Source organism: Pipistrellus kuhlii, unplaced genomic scaffold (assembly GCF_014108245.1).
Source record: "Pipistrellus kuhlii isolate mPipKuh1 unplaced genomic scaffold, mPipKuh1.p scaffold_m20_p_4, whole genome shotgun sequence".
NCBI lineage: Eukaryota > Metazoa > Chordata > Mammalia > Chiroptera > Vespertilionidae > Pipistrellus > Pipistrellus kuhlii.
The window spans coordinates 12,852,570-12,869,011 of NW_023425540.1; the positions used below are offsets into that span (position 1 = coordinate 12,852,570).

The 16,442-nt window shown below is 37.9% G+C and overlaps 1 protein-coding gene across 1 annotated transcript in view; it reads right to left on the reverse strand.

The window, feature by feature from the left end:
- The window catches only part of DNAH5 (dynein axonemal heavy chain 5), a 193,852-nt gene that overhangs the window by 126,031 nt on the left and 51,379 nt on the right, over window positions 1–16,442 (reverse strand). The window contains exons 10-16 of the mRNA XM_045571576.1: window positions 15,804–15,926; window positions 15,044–15,259; window positions 10,899–11,006; window positions 8,910–8,995; window positions 8,295–8,616; window positions 7,119–7,325; window positions 1,763–1,934 (exon numbers count right to left, since the gene is read on the reverse strand). Coding sequence (XP_045427532.1) covers window positions 1,763–1,934; window positions 7,119–7,325; window positions 8,295–8,616; window positions 8,910–8,995; window positions 10,899–11,006; window positions 15,044–15,259; window positions 15,804–15,926 — 1,234 coding nt within the window. The remainder of the gene's footprint in view (window positions 1–1,762; window positions 1,935–7,118; window positions 7,326–8,294; window positions 8,617–8,909; window positions 8,996–10,898; window positions 11,007–15,043; window positions 15,260–15,803; window positions 15,927–16,442) is intronic.

Below are 16,442 nucleotides of genomic sequence, written 5' to 3' on the forward strand. Positions count from 1 at the left end.
ACTGCATGGTCTCCTCTTGCACCTTATATTCTGGAATGCATATTTTTCAACTGCATTTCAATACTTAGCTCAGCGCCTATTCTACAGGAGGTATTCAACAGATCCTATTGAAGTGAAATTCCTTCAGTGTTTCTTTTACTGTCACTACCATAGGTATATTTTAAGTTGTAGTAAAGTAATATTGAACACTAAGTTCTACGGGCAGAAAGGCCAATTCTGAAACAAATTAACAACTTTACTTCCAAAGTAGGAATGGTGGTCAATGGATTGCCATCTATGAAGTAAATGAATTTTTTCAGCATTTCTCAGTCAATTCTCTTTTTTTTTTTTTTTCTGATACTACTTTCTTCTAGGAAACGAAGTTAAAATTGAATACAGAAAAATCCGTGTTATATACTCGTGATGTATCAGAGATGTAAACACTTCCTTAAATAAACACCTTTGCTTCCTAAAGAATAAAGCTAAAAGTTCCAATCATTTCTAAGCTAATTATTAAAGAGGCTACTCAAGATAGCTCTGCCTGGTACGCTTACTCATTTCTAAAAGAAAGTCAACGCTTTTATTTAAGCCTGTGTGCGCTCAATAACATTCTTTTCTACTTCTGATTCTTCAAAGCCTCCTCAGGGCCACCTGTGGTAAACTGATGTCTTTGAAGAATCTGACTGACTCTTCAAAGCATCTTCAGGACTTCTATGGCCACCTCCCCTCCCAGCATGTCTACATCCTAAACCTCTGCAAATGTTACCAAGGGGACTTTGCAGGTGTGATCAAGTTAAGGATCTTGAGATATGGAGATTGTCCTGGATTATGCAGGGGGGGCCAAGGTAGTCATACGGGTCCTTATAAATGGGAGGTAGGAAGGTCAGAGTCAGAAAACAATGTGACTATTGAAGTAGAGAGACAGAGAGAAAGAGATTTACTAAGCTGCTGGCTTTGAGGATAGAGTGACCAGCAGCCAAAGGATGTAGGCAGCCTCTGGAACCTGGATATTCTCTCCCTGGGTAGGCAAGGAGAATGGCAACATCTAAGTCTTCTGGGGGGGCGTGAGGGGGAGAGAGAAACCTTTCATACCATGTTCCAAACTGTGTTCCGCTGCCCACCACAGAAGGTCTATAAGGTATTACTATATTCTCCTAGAAGGCTGCCAAGGAATTCTGGGAAATGCCACCAAACAGCCTACTTTTGGTGACCACTGGGCAATGGCATGTTAAAGGCTATGAGAAGTCCTACGGAAAAGAAGCTTGCCTGGCTTTAGTCAACCTCAATTTCCCAGGCTCCTCTGAGTCCAGGTCCCTTCTTTGCAGCATTCCTGTACACACTCTGGGAAATTGTACTTTTAGGAATATACCACCTTACATATATTTTTAAGTGTATTATATCCTTCATTAAGAAAAAAATGTTTGCATAAACTTTTCCCATATATCCTGCTCTTCAGCACTCCAGGTTGTCCAAATCTCCCCATCTGTCAAAATGAGCTCTGAAAATACACTAACCTATTAGTATAAAAGACTGAGTAACTCTGAAGATCCTTTAAATTTTAATGTCCAACAATAAGTATATTTTACAATAGAGTTAATCTCTTGGGATAAAATTAAATAGTGAATATATGTACTTTCCTGGAAATTAATGGATTCATGTTTTGGTATTGTAAAATTCCTTGGGGAACAGCTTCAAAATAACACTCCCCATTACAGGTATATCACAATACCTGTAAGAAATTATATAATAGATGTTAAGAACTTAGCCATTTAGACAGACTTACTGATCTTAGCAAAAGCGTATTTCAAGTATGTCTCAATGTTCAGGGATGTCCAGGTCAGTGCGGCCAGGCCAGGTTGGAGAGCCTCGTCTACTTTAGCCAAGTGAGGGACCATCAGTGGCTCTGTGATGGGAGGCATTTTTGACTTCACTCTCTGATACTCAGCCAGCATCATCTGCAATAAAATGGAGGTCAAATAATCAATATCTCACTTTTAATATCTATTAATATCACCTTTTTTTTTAAACCAAAAAGATGACTTTTACTTAGGTCCAGCTGTAGGACTCCAATAGCTGCCTGGCAGTAGAGTACCCCAAAGTAAGACTAGAACAGAAGACAAGAAACCGCTCCATAAATACACATTTCTAACCTAATAAAACACAGCTGACACTGGGACCGGTTTGGCTCAATGGATAGAGCTTCGGCTTGGGGACTGAAGGGCCCCAGGTTCGATTCCGGTCAAGGGCATGTACTGTGGTTGCGGGCATATCCCCAGTAGGGGCTGTGCAAGAGGCAGCTGATCGATGACTCTCTCTCATTGATGTTTCTAACTCTCTATCTCTCTCCCTCCCACTCTGTACAAAAATCAATGAGATATGTTACACACACACACACACACACACACACACAGCTGAGGAGGCAAGAAAAAAGAATTTAAAAATAATAGTTTCTTACCCCCTACCCAGCTCAAAAAGGTAGAAAGATTTGTAAGCTTAGTGACTTTGCTAAAACCAGGTGAAGTCACATTACCAGTGCCTTATCCTGTGTAGCAGAGTGTCACCTTTGTATGCTGGTACCTCATGCTTCCTCTATCTCTGGGCATTTCCTATGGACTATACTCATCACCCAAAGTGTCAGGATCACCAGAGATTTGCTCAGCCCATTGCTGGAATTGTAAGCCAAGTCCTGATGCAAGACCCAAAGCTTACAAGGAATCAGGAACCAGTGTTGATATAATATTATCAAGGGCCATAGCTTTAAGTATCATCCATATACCAAAGACAACCAATTTTTTTATTTCATTAAATTCACTGGGGTGACATTGATTAATAAAATTCTATACAACCAAATTTATATCTCCGGCCCAGACCTCACACCTGAAGTCTAGATTCATACATGTCAAGCATCTACTCAATACTTCCACTTGAAAATATAGCAGACATTTTAAGTTTAACATGTCCAAAACTGAGTCTGTTCTTCTCCAAAACGTGATCTTCTCAAAGCATTCTGCATCTCAACTGATGGGAACTCCATCCATCCAGTTCTCAGGCCAAAACTCAGAGTCATCCTCAACTCCATTCTATATCTCACACTTACATGCAATCCATCAAGATATCCTGTTTGCTCCATATTCAAAGAGAGACCCTACATGTGACTTGCTTGCCAGGGCTACCACCATCATTGACTCTCACTTAAACTATTATAATAGTCTCCCTGCTTCCACTCACGCCCCCTAGAGGCTATGATCAACTTAGCAGCAATAGTAATCCTTCCAAAATGTAAATTGGATGATGTCATACCTCTGTTTACATGGCCACATGGCTTCCCATCTTATTCAGGGTTATAACTTTTATGTTGGTCTGCAAAGATATATACAATCGGGACTCCATTACTTCTTTGATTTCATCTCTAATCACTCTTTTCCTCTCTTACCTGCTCCTGCCTTAATGTCTTCCTTAGCCTCAGGACCTTTGTATTGCCCTCAAATAATTATTCAAATACCGTCTATTCAATTAGGCCTATCCTGACCACCTATTTAAGATCCTAAACTAGAACTAAAATCTCCTGCATACTCTTTCTTCTTTGCCCTATTTTTTCAGAAAGCACCTTCACTTTCTGATAAGACTATATAATTTAAATATTTAGTAGTATAATGTTCATTGTTTATTTTCTGTTTTATTGAACTAGAATATAAGTTCTATAACAACAAGAATTTTTTTGCTTTGTTTAATATGTTTGAAACAGCACTGGTCACACAGGAGATGATGAATCCTATGTTAATAATTAATTAATTAGTTCTCATTAGAATGAGCATTTATGATCAGAAACTCATGGATTCTGGTCCTCACTGAAGTTTACCTGTTGTTAATGTTGTACCAGTAACTTATAAACTTGTTAAAATTTTTAAATAAAAAGTACTTTTTATGATAATGTTAACATCAATAATAATTAATTATAATAAAAGTAACTTTAATACACTGGTTAAATACAATTGTTTTTAAGCTCATATTTTTAATGTGCCTGTTGGGTTTTTCTGTCATTAGATCAATGTTTCCCAAAGTGTTTTACCCAAAATTCATCACCCAGAGATTTCATAAGAAAAACTATCTCTGGATGGACAAGTTTGGAAAACACTATATACAATATCTCCTCTCTTGCACAGTCAATATTACCAATTCTGAGAAAACTGCAAGAAGAAAGTAAGAAGCCTAGTAGAATTATGAATGTTGTTAAAGCCAACATTTCCCAAATGTGCCAAATAATCCTTTTTTAATATAATACTTTTTCATAATTCCTATATAGCCTTTCAATTTCCATAAAAGCCACTTTCAAAAAGTCTGAATTTGAAAGTTCTATTATAGCAACTACTTATATATTTCCTGAAGCTTTTCTCCACTGCCTTCCTTTTTTTATTGTCCATTTGGGAAGCAGTTCTTACAATCACCTTTCTGTGTCCTACCTTAATCCTTTAATCCCGTGAAGTATTACTCATCCATTTTATAAATGAGAAACTAAGGCTTAGGAGGGTAAAGGAATTTGCCCAAAGATAACTGTTTGAATCCAGATCAAATTGGCTTCCGAATCTATACTTGTAGCTACCGGCCCATCTCTTTCTACTTTGAACTGCCTTCCAAGATATAGATGAAGAATACAAGCTCTCAGCTACTTTGCATATCTGTAGAGGCCTGAAAGCTGAATTAAACATTTAGCACAATAACTGTGACACCTGAGACAGTTCCTTTAACCTGCCACTAGATCTGCTCTTACCAGCTGCTCATGTAGGTAGGAACCTTTAACTCTTTCCACCTTCAAGATACAATAAATATTAATCAGATGACAATGTACTTGCTCAGATTGTCATTTACAGTTGAGGTGATTTAAAAACATTATTTGACCCTCCTCTCCTCATGGGTGGGGTCTATGCCCCTCTCCTTGAATTTGGGTGGGCTTATGGAGCCCAACCGAGCATAACAAAAGTGATACGATGAGATATTGAGGCTGCCCTAAAGACCACAAGGCTTCCTCCTTATTTACTTAACACCTGCTCTGGGAAACCTGAGTTGCCATATAAAAAATTCTACTGCCCTGAGGCCTCCACATGTAATTGGTCCAGTACTTAGTGCCAGCTGAGCAAAGCTTCCTGCCATCCCCACCAAAGAACCAGACAAAAGAATAGGGCCATCTTAGACCTTTAAGACCGAACATCTGTCAGCTGAACTAAATAACCTTAGTCAGCACCACACGGATCAGGAAAACCTCCTTGTCAAGCCTTGCTTAAATGCTTTACCCACAAAATCATGAGATATAATGAAATGGTTGTTATAAGCCACTACACTGAGGTCCTTTGCTACATGCAACAGATAAGTGAATCAATTCTGTAGACAAAATTATAATCAGTGATATTATATTTTTAATATATTTTGATTCATTTCAGAGAAGAAGGGAGAGGGAAAGAGAGAAACATCATTGATGAGAGAGAATCATTGATAAGTGATCAACTGCCTCCTGCATGCCCCCTATTGGGGATCAAGCCAGAAACCCTGGCCCGAGCCCTGACTAGGTACCAAACCATGACCTCCTGGTTCAGAGGTCGATGCTCAGCACTTAGCCACACACCAGCTGGGTTTATAAATATTATATTTTAATAAAAAATACTACTTTCTTTGTAAATATGTACACTGACTAGGTGATTTTCCTGGCATGCAAGAAAAGTCTAAAAGGGAATCCCAACATGCTGACTAGTATGTGGTGAGCCCACATTTCAGGAATGTATGTCTGTTGTCAATAAGAGCTTTTTAATATAACATGGAGGAATGAAAAACAGAGGACTCAAAGTCTGGTTTCTGGTCCCACTTCTGCCAATTATTAGCTATGTGACTTTGGCTAAGTCATTTCTGAGGTACAGTTTTGCAATCTATAAAATGCTATAATAATTTTTGTCCTTACTGTACATAATTTTGGAACATAGTTAATGGAATAATAAACATGAAAATGGTTTAAAATGTAGAACATTATGCAAATGCATGGCCTTACTGGCCTCCTATCATGTTAACCACTAAAAAATTGTAACAATGGTCCATCTTGTCAAATATTATAGCTGCATCTCTGGGCACCACTTGTCCCTGCCGACCAATGTCTCCCTCATGAAACTTTTCTTACCCTTGGCTTCCTTGACATTCAAAGGCCAATCTTTAATTTTATTGTTATATCCCGCCTCTTCTCTCAGACCTGTTAATATTGGAGTTCATCAGGGTTTGGTCTAGACCCTCTACTTTTCTTTATCTACAATCTCTTCTCCAGAGATCTCATGGGACAATGACTTTAAATAGCAGCTATATTCTGATAACTTTCAAATGTATGTTGTCTTCAATTTTGACTTCTGCACTCAATTCCAGACTTATGATCTATTTGCATAGATAACACCTCCACTTTGATCTCTAAATGTGATCTATCTGCATAGATAACACCTCCACTTTGATCTCTTACATGTAAGGTGGCAACAAATGACTCCTTCCTGCACCCCAAAATAAACTAGTTCCAGGTTTTGCCATCTCTGTAAGTGGAACATCCATTCAGGACCAATGTATGTTACTGAGCAAGCTGTGCAGAATGTAACCTATGCAAGCAGTAGTCTACAACAGCCATACTTTAAGTAAATCCATTAGGTTGCTCACACTAAAACCAAAGAACTCACCCTTGAGATCTCCCATAACCTGCCTGTTGATATATTCAGTCTCTAATTCACTAATCTATTACTTAGCTGACATCCTAGCTCAAGCTCCCATCATCTCCATCCTGAACTGCCTTCAAAGTGGCTTCACAATGACATGCTTGTTACCATAAAATGTATTCATCATCCAGCAGTAAGAATGATTTTTATTGTAAAAGACATGTCTTTTTTCCTACTCAAATTTATCCAATGGCGTCCTGGTACACTCAAACTTGTGACCCTGGTTTGCAAGATCTGTAATGACCTGGCCTTGCCACCTCCACAGCCTCATTCCATGGCACTCTCCCCATCAGTCATTCCACTCCAGTCATCCTGGGCACTTTCTATTCTTCAAGAGTGACACATCACCTTTTTTTTCTAAAATGCAAGCTGGAGCCAGCCAGGAAGTGGGGTGAGGTGGCACTATACCTTCAAGTTACTGAAGTTCTTTTTGTATATATCCCGTTTCTGGAAAAGGGCAGCTGCCAGGGATGAGACCTCCAGACCCATCTGTGACATGCACTCTGTTTCTCTAAATAAGGTCAATATCTGAGGGTCAAAGTTTACAAACAATTCTCCCGTGCCTGGAGCCTTCACCAATAAAGAAGCCTCAAGTCCTACATGAATTTCTTCAATCTGTGAAATGAAATCAATAGTATTACCATTAGAAAGTTCATGCATACACAGAATATACAGCTCAGCCTTTTCTGGGAGAGGATTATTAAGTGTTCTTCCATGGAGCTGTGCCAATCTACAAGGGCTGGTAGGGTTTGGAACGTAATTTGATTAAGCTAGTTTAGCCAAAGAAAACTTAAGACTTTGATTAACACTCATAGTAGTGTTCACTGACACATTAAGAAACTGAATGGAGGAAAAGAAGAAAGAAATCCTAATCAACCAAGTAAAAGAACCAATAAACAGGATCTTCTCCCTTAGGAGTTTGTAATTAAATAAAAATGAGTTTGGCCGAAGCTGGTTTGGCTCAGTGGTAGAGTGTCGGTCTGCGGACTGAAAGGTTCCAGGTTCGATTCCGGCCAAGGGCATGTACATTGGTTGCGGGCACATCCCCAGTAGGGGGTGTGCAAGAGGCAGCTGGTCTATGTTTCTCTCTTATTGACGTTTCTAGCTCTCTATCTATCTCCCTTCCTCTTTGTAAAATATCAATAAAATATTTTTTTTAATGAGTTTAGCCGAAACCATTTGGCTCAGTGGATAGAACATCAGCCCGCGGACTGAAAGGTCCGAGGTTTGATTCTGGTCAAGGGTGTGCATGTAGGGGTGTGCAAGAAGCAGCTGATCAATGATTCTCTCTTATCGATGTTTCTAACTCTCTATCCCTCTCTCTTCCTCTCTGTAAAAAAAAAATCAATAAAATATATATTTTTTAAATGAGTTTGTTACCTGAATATGATTTTTTTTCAAAATGAATCATTATTTTTCTTCATGGACATATTACACTCTTTGACTGATTACCTACCTATATTCAACCAAACCTGTCTTATAAAATACCTGCAAACACAAATATTCTACAAAAATAAAACCGTTCAATGCTAGCATTGATTGACAATGGAGACATCTTTGAAGACCATAAATGTACAGACTTACTTGTTGAAGCCACGCCCTGTGGTAGAGAACCTCAAACTCCAGCAGTACCTTGGCCACCCTGTTGTAGTTACGGATCACGGGTCTGGCTTCCGCCGTCCGAAGCACGCTAGGGTGCTGCTGGAAAAGCTGCATTGGTTGCTGAATCCTGTGGAAGAGCTGGCGGGCCCACAGAATCTTCCCAGCAATGGGAGGCTGGTTTCTGGCCATTGGAGGGTCACACTTCTGCTGTGTATACAGCTTTGCAATCATATCAATGTCAGCTCCATAGTTTTTGAGGATATACTGGTATTTGTCATCAATACCAAGATTGGGTATATTCAATCTGAATTTTTAAAGTGAAACACTTGAATTACTGAGACAATACCTAGCAATCTCTTTTATTAAGACATTTTAAAACATATGCTAATGAAAGAAAGATATTTGGCTAATTTTTTAAAAATATAATAGTACCAATCCATCATATTGCGATAAACTGGTTTCTAAAATACAGTGTCAATATTTAAAACATAGGAAAAACTAGATACATTTTTTTAATTACTTGAACATTAAGTAATATAATGATAGACAGTCACAAGGTAGAAAATTGAACTTAGAAAATTATTCTCAATTTTTTACCTTTCAAATTTCTTTAACATACTTAGAGCTTGATTTGTGTTTTGGATCTTCTCAAATGTAACATCCATGAAGTTCTGCAACTCTTTCTAAAGCAGAATAAAGTCTGATTATGAACAATGAATTAGCATTAGGGAAAGTCCTATTTAGCATCAAGATAAAAGAGCTTCCCATTCTCTACAAGCACATGTAATATAGGACAAAATAGGACAGAACACTTCATACTCATCTGAGCTTGTAAGAAAGGTAAAATGCCCCAAAGCCAAAACACAGAGTGGCTACTGGGCCAGAGCAGTCCCAGGAGCTGACCCCATGGCAGGGTCCAGAGGTACTGGGTCAGATATAGGGACTGGGTTAGGCACTGAGGCTTTACCACTGTGGGCAGAGAAGTTGTGGGGTCCTAACACTCTCAACAGACCCCTGAAGAAAGCCAAGGCACTTGAAGTGCTGTCCAGCCCATGTAAGGAGGGTTAAATGACTGTCTACAAGTTGGAGAAATTGGTAGGGGGTCTTGCTATCTGGCCAAGGCTGTGAATAGATAAAAGAAGTCCTATACTTTTTCTATAAAACACCCGATTATGAGTATTTTCCATTTCACAGGACATGGGTCTCTTTCATAACTGCCCACCCACCACTGCAGTTTCAGGTGAGTCACCCAAGAACCGTAGCTGCCAAGTCACAGCAGCTCAGTAGCTCCTGTGTTGAGCGTCTGCCCCCTGGTGGTCAGTGCACGTCATAGCTACCAGTCAGCTAGTCAAATGGTAGGCCAGTTGCTTAGGCATAAGTTTTTAACTGTGTGTGTGTTTACATGCGCGCACACGCATACACACACACACACACACACACACACACATATGGTTAAAAACTGAAATCCTAGAGCAGACTGCCTGGGCTTAATCTCCACACCACCACTTGTTATCACTGACTTCGGGCATGTAACTTAACCTCAAAAAGCCTCATTTTCTCCTCTGCAAAATGAGCACACGAAGAGCACTCACCTTATAGAATAATTAAATAAATTAACAACTATAAAGTGCTTAGAACAGTACTTGCATATAGAATTAGCCAGTTTTATTATGATTCTTTCTACCATTAAACGCACCCTTCCAAAATGCCTGAGTTCTTTTTTCCTTAAAGTGCACCAACTTTTTTCTTTTTGAGAAAAGAAGTAACAGATGGTCATTTTCCTTTTATAATCAGAATAGTGTCAATTTTTGCCTCACTGGGATGAAAAAAAAGTCTTAAGATTAATTATGATAGACATCTATTGGGTGGTCTCTTCACCTCACCCTCCTCTGATAGCAAATATTCCCAAAGACCACAGGGGGGTGCTGTCTCTCCTGCTTTACCACATGCATCAGGGCTAGAACTGGCCAACCCAACATTCTCCTTTGGAATTTGGAGCTGGGGCTGGACCTGTGATATGTTCTCAGAAGCTGATGGCAGCCATACATTGTTCATACAGACTGACAGTCAAGATGGCTGATCTGTAGTGAGGGTGGGGGAGTGTGGGAAGGGGAAGTAGGGATAGCTGAAAGAAGGAAGAGAGAAAGGGGTTCAGATGCTGAGTCAGTCCTGTTTCTAAGGCCAGCAGCCACCTTGCCTTTGGGATCTGCCAAATATTATTAACCATTTGCTTAAATGACCTCTGGTCATAATCACTGCTATAAAATAAACAAATGGAGATAAAATTTTATAGTCTAATAACCTTTCAACAGAAGATGGAAGTTAATAGCCTAAGAAGTAAGATGGAAGATATGTAGACATCTATGATTACAGATCATTATCCAAAGTTATACTTATGGCCCTTTAATCTATGAAAAAGAGCCTTCAATTATTAATCTGAAATCACAAAACACAGGCTGAGGTTACTGCCAGTCACCTCCATGATGAAGACGCCTTGCCCTGCTGATGGTCATGATTAGCAGCATTACAGAGAACAAAGAAAAAAAACAAACACGCCTGTAACAAGTATTTTATTACACAACCTACATGAAGGTCATCAGTCTGCTTGCAAAACTCTTCATAATCCTGGTCAAAATCCATTTTCCGCTGGTCTAAGAAATTATATTCCTTTTTCTTTATGGTGGCAACAATACCCTGCAATGTTGTAAAACAAATAAGCCATTTCAATATTCTAGCATTATGTAATTAAGTATACCCTTTAAATGTAGAACCTGAACAATCTTTACCAAGGAGGCAACTTAAAAGGAGCTTATTTCTTTAGTTACATTGCTTAATGCTTATTATAGCAGTATAATGTTGCCTACTGCAAAGAAATCATTTGGAAAGCATTTTCATGAGGTCTAATGTCTTTTTGAAGAAAAATGTAAAATGAAGACTACATCTGAAAAGTAGGAAAGGTGTTTTCTCTAAAAATGTCTTATTAATCACATCTAAAATAATTAAAAAAAAAAACAAGCTCAGAGAAGTTACTAAAATATTTTTCATTGAAGTTTGACTTCTCAGAAAATAAATAAGACTTTAATAGAACACAAACTTAGAAAGAAAACCGTTATAATACCCACAGATGATATACTGTCTTTGAAACCCAAATGGCTTAAATATAACATCAAACCTCAATCTACCATTTAAAGACTCTCAAGAATTAATTGGCTTTCTCTGCCCTGCAAAGCTGCAGTCTATGACTACAAGAGGACAAATTAGGCAATTCATCTCCTTGAAACACTATTATCCAAAGTTTTGTTTGCTCTGAATAATGAGCTATAAAGCTCTGTGATCATTCTTAGCCAGGTCCTAAGCCATTCGCAAACTTGGGAGCCCACGCTGTTGACACAGGCATATAATTTTTATGAAGAATGTTGGGCCTCCTCCTGAGGTCTCCTCTTCAAAGTCATTTCCATTTATTTATCAACTCAAATATCTTAATAGACAAAAGTGTGTAAACTGCATAACTCCATGAATCAAGTTTGCTAGTTAAAACAGCCTACTTTCCCTAACCTGTTTGGCTCAGTGGATAGAGCGTCGGCTTTTGGCCTAAAGGGTCCTAGGTTTGATTCCGGTCAAGGGAATGTACCTTGGTTGCAGGCACATCCCCAGTAGGGGTTGTACAGGAGGCGGCTGATCAATGTTTCTCTCTCATCGATGTTTCTAAATCTCTATCCCTCTCCCATCCTCTGAAAAGATCAATAAAATATACTTTAAAAATAAATAAATAAAATAACCTACTCTTTCATGCTATATAGCAACAAAATTAGCTCTATTTACTAGTAGAAATTGTATATATTATAATGTTACCCATCGTGTTATATAAAGAGTGTAAAAAAAAGCATGAAAAAGCTACATCTCTACATTTAAATATGGTAATTAAAATGACTTGGAGCTCTTAGAAAATTCTGCTCAATGATTGGATTTAATGGTTGCTTAACAGTATTAAGTAAATAAGCCAATTAATAGCGACCTTTAAACCAACTAATCACACTCAATCTGCTTAGAGTCCAAATTGAAAAATAAATAAATGGATATATTATTCCCTCTTTATCTTGCAAAACTTTCAAAATACAGATTTTCAGTCCTTTATTTGACAGACTTTAAGTAATATTTTTAATTTTTAATTGAATTTATTGGGGTGACAGTGGTTAATAAGATGATATAGTTTTCAAATGTGCATTTCTATGATACATGATCGGTATATTACATTGTGTGCTCACCACCCACAGTCCTGTCATCCTCTGTAGCCAAATATTTGACCCCCTTTACCCTTTACTACCCCGCCCCTACCCCCTTCGCTCTGATAAGCACTGTTATCCATGTCTATGAGTTTGGTTTGTTTTCTTATCTGTTCATTTGCTACTTTCCATTTTATATGCCACATATGAGTGAAATAGGTTACTGCACACCTATTACTTATACCAGTTAACGGAAGTACATATACCAGTTAACGCTGAAGACACAGGAATGAACAAGACAAATGTCCCCACCCTAGGGGAACTTACAACCTGGGTGGGAGAGAGATGGCCAGAATCAATCACAAACAAATGAACAGAGTAATTTTACACAGTGAGAAATGAGAAATGTTACAGAGTGTTTGAAGTAAACCAGAAGTCAAGGTTAACAATTTAGAGAGGTTCCTGAAATCAAGATCTGAAGACTAAGGAGGAAATAACTGTGAAAATCCAAAGGCAGAATTTTCCAGAAAAAATGCACTGTAAGCCACAGAATGAGGAGAAGAGGAGCTGGCTGAAAGGGGGAGGTGGGGGTGTTGGGAGAGGGGGGCAGGGCCTCCATAGCCAGGCAAGGAGCCCAGGATACATTCCTGTGGATGCCATTTTGAGCTTCTAATACTGGTACTAAAACACAAAAATCTCACTTTATATAATACTTTCCTGCACCATCTACATTTTATCTCACTACCCTCTGGCTCATCTGTTTTAATTAGTATTTCACTTTAGATTTCCAAAGCAATTTCTTTTCCTAGTATTTTTATCAGGTTAGAACCATCTTTATCTACTCTCAGACATATAGTTCAACTTCTCACTCAAAGATAAACTTTAAAATATGTTCCACAGTTATTTTTTTCATTAAGAATAGAGTCCAAATTGAAAAGTAAATGGATATATTCCCTCTTTGTCTTGCAAAACTGTCACTTTCAAAGTACAGATTTTCTATCTTGCAAATTTCACAGGATTCACCTAAAATGTTTCCTGCTACATAAGAAATATATTTTCTTTTTCTCTCCCATAATCTGGTGTACTTAGGAAATAAGACTACTTATGTTGGCTTAAACTGTTTAAGTACAAAAAAACTGGCAATAAATTGTATGATCCTTTCGGTGTGAGTAGCTCAGTTGGCTGGAGCATTGTACTATACACCAACATGGTTTCGAGTTCAATCCCCAGTCAAGACACAACAGAAGGCAACTGATGGATGTTTCTCTTTCATGTTGATATTTCTCTCTCTTTTTCTCTCTTTCATCCTTCCTCTCTCTCTAAAATAAATTAAAAAAGACATAGCTTTAGATGAAGATTTTTAAATTTCTTTTAATTATATGAGACTGTGTGTGTGTCTGGGTTTGTGTGTGTGTTGTTGTTGTTGTTGTTGTTGTTAGTCCTCACCCAAGGATATTTTTCCCATTGATTTTTAGAAAGAGTGGAAGGGAAGAGGAGAGACAGAGAAAAACACCAATGTGAGAAAGGCACATCAATTGGTTGCCTGCCACACACACCCCAACTAGTACCAGGGACTGAGTTTGCAACCGAAGTACATGCCTTGGAATGGAATCCTCAACCCTTCAGTCCCTGGGCCACACTCTAATCACTGAGACAAACCCGCCAGGGCAGTGGTCGGCAAACTCATGAGTCAACAGAGACAAATATCAACAGTACAACTATTGACATTTCTTTTGAGAGCCAAATTTTTAAAACTTAAACTTCTTCTAACGCCACCTCTTCAAAATAGATTCGCCCAGGCCGTGGTATTTTGTGGAAGAGCCACACTCAAGGCGCCAAAGAGCCTCATGTGGCTCACGAGCCTCCGTTTGCTGACCATGGGACTAGGATTATACGAGCCTTTTGAAATTCAAGTACAAACATTTTAAATATCAACGTCACTGTCTCAAACAAGAAACTATTGTCTACATCATTTGGCTACTGTGCCCATTTTAAAAACTAAGATTAGTCACATACATAGCCTTACAATATAAAGCAGTTAAAAGTAAAATTAACTAGGAATGGTAAAGCTACAATAAAATGTGATCCCTTTAATTTTTAACAGGTGTCCAAATAAATTGCTTACAAACAGAGATGATCACATGACTCCCAGAACTCAGTATGAACGAGTGCCTGACACAGTACTGGCTTCATTAAATATTTCTTGCATGAATAAATGAAGTGATAAGTTATATTTAAACACTTTTCTTGTGCTACTAATGAAAATGCTTTTACTAATGATGATTAATTTTAGACTATTGGGAAGTCATTATCATAACCACACACCTGAAAAGAACATATTAGCACCATTACACAATTCTTAAATAAATGTGATTTCTTTATTGTTTAAGGGCTATGGGCTTATATTTCACATTACAAACTATTTGAATCATCTTAAATAGTTATTTGCATAAAATATCAAAGTTTTTGTTATGGAAAAGAGCAGCAACTTTAGTTGTAAAACAATACCTGGTATTTAGTGACCATGCCTTCCAGCCCTTCAATTTTCGAATCTTGCAGGACCGAGTATGTCTTAAAGGTTGTAAAGATGTCTAATATCTTAGCAAGACGTCGGTGGAAAGTTTCAAATTTTCCAAAAATATACATCTCGCTGAATTCAAATTGTTTTTCATTTGGATCTTGCTTAAGCTTTTGTTTTGTCTTGTGAAAACAGAGCTGGTATTCCTTAAAATCAAAAAGCAAAATATAAGAAAGGGAAAACAACAAAGATATCAACCTTATTCTCTTCATGGTGAAGTTAGGGTGGGACTGCAAATCCTTCCAGTTTCAAGGCTTTTCATTTACTCATCAATCAGCCTGGAATAGCATCTTCTCCCATCCTCTGATCCAGCGAACTCTTGTTATCCATAATGCAGCTCAGAAGAGCAGCCTTTTCACCCTGATCCCACCATATAAGCAATAGTCTCGCTCCTCTGTGTCTATCTCCCCATCCATCAATCAAAAGCTTAAGAAAACCTTAGTCATCTTAGTCATCTTTGTATCCTCAGTATTTAGTGTGGTGCTGGGACACAGGAGGCCCCCAAAGAGGGTAGAATAAGTACATAAATAGAGAAGGTTTATTATCATGCAACTTTCTTAATAGTGAAGAATTACTGTTCTTTTTAGCAACCAAGATTATAATAATTGCTAGATAATTTAAGATGCATCACCAAACACAACGTAAAAATAATGAAACGTTACCTAAATATATTATTAGGCTGACCATTACCTGCTTAAGTTTAATTGCAGATAATATTTTTTCCACAACAACATCCTGTGGCTGGCTCCACACAGAAGCGGTTCCATTGTTTGTAATATAAGCTTTACATGCAGATATCATCTGATTGGTCACCTGGAGTTTTACAATAAAATGACATTATGTACATAAGACAGCCATCAATTATAAATTGGACTATATGGTCCTTAACTCTTGTTCCTATCAGAACATATAATCTGTGAACTTGAGCTTTGGATTTATTTGTTTTCATAGCAACTATGATCAAGCACTAGGCCTTTTTATTCAGCTTTATTGAGGCACAACTGATAAATAAAAATTTTTTATATGTAAAGTAAACAATGTGATGATTTTATATACACATTGAAAAGATTACCACGATCAAGTTAATTAACACCTCCATCATTTCATGTAGTTATCATTTTTCATGTATGTGCTGGTAGCACTTAAGATCTTCTCTGTTTCACAAAGGATGTGAAGGACCTATAAATTGAAAACCTCAAGACACTATTGGGAGAAATGGAAGAAGACATAAATAAATGGAAAGGCATTACATATTGATGGGCTAAAATAATCAACACAGTTAAAATGACCATATTACCCAAAGCAATATGTAGGTTTTATGTAATCCCC